The sequence below is a fragment of the Carlito syrichta genome, unplaced genomic scaffold, assembly GCF_000164805.1.
Source record: "Carlito syrichta isolate Samal-C Ts95f unplaced genomic scaffold, Tarsius_syrichta-2.0.1 Scaffold303504, whole genome shotgun sequence".
Taxonomy (NCBI): domain Eukaryota; kingdom Metazoa; phylum Chordata; class Mammalia; order Primates; family Tarsiidae; genus Carlito; species Carlito syrichta.
Window position 1 is genome coordinate 238,674 of NW_007247600.1, and position 3,942 is coordinate 242,615.

Below are 3,942 nucleotides of genomic sequence, written 5' to 3' on the forward strand. Positions count from 1 at the left end.
ATAAAGATTTGGATCAGGAAGGTCTAGACCAGTGGTTCCTACTTTTGGAATACATCGGAATCCACAAGAATGATTGATGACAAGGTGGGTCGTCAAGCTCAAGTCCCTTTAGGTAGAAACTAAGAAACTGTTGTGATTTATTTTCTCAACTACATGCACAGACCTAATTTTGCTTTTGCAATCTTGTATTATTTTTCTAAAGGAAGATTCTATCTATGGGGATTTTCCATCTAGCTTTTTACACCTTTGAATCTGATTATTTTTTCTTCATATATTCTTGTTTGGTAGTGTCTCAGCTTTTTACAGGCATTAAAATGACATTTGATTGAATTCTGGCAAGTGCTGATGGCTTTTACTATGTGGTCATCAAACAGGCTAATGACCTGGGCCCCTTACATGAGATTCTGATTCTGCACGTGTAGCTATATGGGTACATTGCTCCTGACAGTTAAAATTTACTTTGCATACAGCTCTTTAAGATTGATTCTTTGCTGGAAATGTCAGCATTGTGGAAAGTTCAAATGGGTTTAAAGGAGCTGTTTATCATTATCACATCTTGTCAGCAGGTACTGGTGGTATTTCTGTGTCTGAGCTCATCCTACTTAATAAATTATATCTGTAGAAAACAATTCTGTTGCATTGATCAAAATCTATTTGAAGATTATTTCCCTCTAGGAACAAATGTAACAGATAATACGAAATCCCATATTTTTATTCCATGAGACAAGTGTCGTTGGGTTCTTCCACATCCTCTTTTCCTTTGTGTTAAAGGATTTATGGAGATGATGCTAGTAGAACGGAAATATTTTTAGTAAGTATTCTTGTTGTTAAGTAGTATTAGAAAGAAGACTGTGTTGAGGTGCTGATAGTGATAAGCAGAGATTGGCAGAAATTTGTATACATGCATATGTTGAATGGATCACCCTGATTAAAAGTGAACTGTATTTTATTCTTGTGTTTTATTTTAATTTTTTAATTTTTTTTATTTTGTAGAGACGAGGTCTTGCCAAGTTGGCCAGGCTGGTCTTGAACCCACGACCTCAGGCAATCCACTTGCTTCGGCCTCCCAAAGTGCTGGGATGACAGGCTGAGCCACCGAGCCTGGTCAACATGGCATGAGGTAAATGGTAATAAAAGTAGCTCAGTCTCTAGCTCAAAGATTCAGATTCAGATGCAGGATTAAACTTATTCATGGTTAAATGAAGTAAAAATTAAATACTCACCTTTGTTAGATAATCTCTGTAAACCTTCATAAGATCATATGCCTCTATAAGAACAAACTCAAACACCCAGAGAAATCAACTTCGTCCTATCTGAACTTTAGATGACTTAGTATGAATTTGTCCTTCCAGGTACATGGCTTGTCTAAAAACACCCCTCTAGCTCACCCGGTTGTTGCCTACTCCTTTGTGATAGTTTAAAATCATCCAGTTTTTTTAAGGATGGGAAGTGAGGTGCCAGGTAAGTTATTGCTTATTTTAATACATTTTTATTAATTTTAGACACAACATTATTAGACTAGAAAATACTTTTACACTGTTTAATATCAATTTGATCAGAATAGTTCTCCAGATTACCCAAGCTCTCCAAACCATGAATGAATATAAAAGAAAAAAAATACAAACTCAGAGAATATAAACAATAGAAATGCATTTCTAGAGTGAGTTTAAAGCTATTATGAGTAAACTTTTCCTCAGTCTTCACACTCTATACTATAGGGATTTTGAGCTTATAGTTTGAGGGAGATGTAATTTATTTCTTCCTTCTGAAAAAAATGAAGTATAGTTTGTCATTATTGCTAAATTGATACTCAGGGAAAATAGCTTAGTAAATAAAGCTCAGTCTTTGGTAGCCTAATTATTTCTCAACTTGGACAGTTACAGATAGTTTTCGACAGGTAAATAAGACCCCAAAGATCATTTTTCTACTGATTAGCAAATTATGCTCTATACTACCTACATATCATTGGACTAAGTGTATTGCTAGTCATTTATTTAGTAACATATTTGACTGTATTTTTAATGGCTTTCTGTAATGTGCTCCTACATTAAATATATTAAAATGTGGAAATACTTTTTGACAAGATCAAGAGGTTATAGTTAATACGCAAAAAAAATTCATGAACTTTCAATAATTTTAACTGGAAATTTTTTTTCCTCCTAGAAGACTCTGCCATTGCCTTCTTCTTTGTTTAAATTGCTGAAATCAGAAATCTGAGAACCTTAAAATAATTCAAACAAGAAGGTGATGGTGAACAATTTCTCCCAAGCCCAGGCTGTGGAACTGTGTTATGAGAATGTGAATGGATCCTTCATTAAAACCCCTCACTCTCTGCGTCCTCGGGCAATCCTGTATGCTGTCCTTGGCTTTGGGGCCGTGCTGGCAGTGTTTGGGAACTTACTGGTCATTGTTGCCATCCTTCACTTCAAACAGCTGCATACACCTACAAACTTGCTGATCGCGTCCCTGGCCTGTGCCGACTTTTTGGTGGGAGTCACCGTGATGCCCTTCAGCACAGTGAGGTCGGTGGAGAGCTGCTGGTATTTCGGGGAGAGTTACTGTAAATTTCACACATGCTTTGATACATTTTTCTGTTTTGCTTCTTTATTTCATTTATGCTGTATCTCTGTGGATAGATATATTGCTGTTACTGATCCTCTGACCTACCCAATCAAGATTACTCTCTCCGTTTCAGGAATATGTATTGTTCTCTCGTGGTTCTTTTCTGTCACCTATAGCTTTTCTATCTTTTACACGGGAGCCAACGAAGAAGGAATTGAGGAGCTAGTAGTTGCCCTCACCTGTGTAGGAGGTTGTCAGGCTCCGCTGAATCAAAACTGGGTTCTACTTTGTTTTCTTCTCTTCTTTGTTCCCACTGTTGTCATGGTGTTTATCTATGGCAAGATCTTTTTGGTGGCAAAGCATCAGGCTAGGAAGATTGAAAGTACAGCCAGCCAAGCCCAGTCCTCCTCAGAGAGTTACAAGGAAAGAGTAGCAAAAAGAGAGAGAAAGGTTGCCAAGACCTTGGGCATCGCTATGGCAGCATTTCTTGTCTCTTGGCTGCCATACATCATTGATGCAGTGATCGATGCTTATATGAATTTCATAACTCCTCCTTATGTTTATGAGATTTTAGTGTGGTGTGTTTATTATAACTCAGCTATGAACCCCTTGATATATGCTTTCTTTTACCCATGGTTTCGGAAGGCAATAAAACTTATTGTAAGCGGCAAAGTCTTCAGGAAGGATTCATCAGCCACGAATTTGTTTTCTGAGGAATTAGAGACAGACTAAAAAGGTTACTGCAGGGAGTTCAAAACTAACTTAGAATTAAGACCAAGTGCAAATATAAACACTTGGATCTAGAGAGGCAAGTGTAATCATTTGCCAAGTAGGAGGACATTACATTCAACAGTTGCTTTATTTTATTTTTTAAGAATATATATATATTTTTAAATAGAGAAGGTGTCTCACTATGTTGCCCAGGTTGGTCTTGAACTCCTGGCTCAAGTGATCCACCTCAGTCTCCCAAAGTGCTGGGATTACAGGTGTGAGCCGCTGTGCCTGGCCAACAGTTGTTTTAAAGCACTCGTCATCTTAATGCATTTTTTAGAATGCAGTGATTGGTGAATAAAATTTGCTGATTCCTTTTCACTTAGTATTTTTTTAAATGAGTTTCTAGCTTTTGAGATTTCTACTTGTTTTGTCAAATATTTTGAAGTTTTTTACTGTATCCCACATTCTTGATCAGTATTCAGTTGTCCAAAATACACAGAGGGGAAAATAAAATTCCTGCTTAATTTGTCAGATTCTCTGAGGACAAGTGTCTTCTTTGAAGTATGTCTTACTTGAGAAGTAAACACAAAATTATAAATTCTCAAAACTTTTAATTATTTTATTTTATTTTTGAGTTGGAGTCTCACTCCGTCACCCAGGCTGGAG

At 36.8% G+C, this 3,942-nt stretch overlaps 1 protein-coding gene across 1 annotated transcript; it reads left to right on the forward strand.

The window, feature by feature from the left end:
• The first annotated feature begins 2,240 nt into the window (after window positions 1-2,240).
• TAAR9 (trace amine associated receptor 9) lies at window positions 2,241-3,305 on the forward strand. Its single transcript, XM_008058595.1, has one exon. The coding sequence runs from the start codon at window positions 2,248-2,250 to the stop codon at window positions 3,292-3,294; it is 1,047 nt and encodes a 348-aa protein (XP_008056786.1). The 5' UTR covers window positions 2,241-2,247; the 3' UTR covers window positions 3,295-3,305.
• Window positions 3,306-3,942: the final 637 nt, after the last annotated feature.

Excerpts from the sequence above, each read along its gene's own strand:
- TAAR9 (XM_008058595.1), top strand. The coding sequence starts at position 2,248 with ATGGTGAACAATTTCTCCCAAGCCCAGGCTGTGGAACTGTGTTATGAG.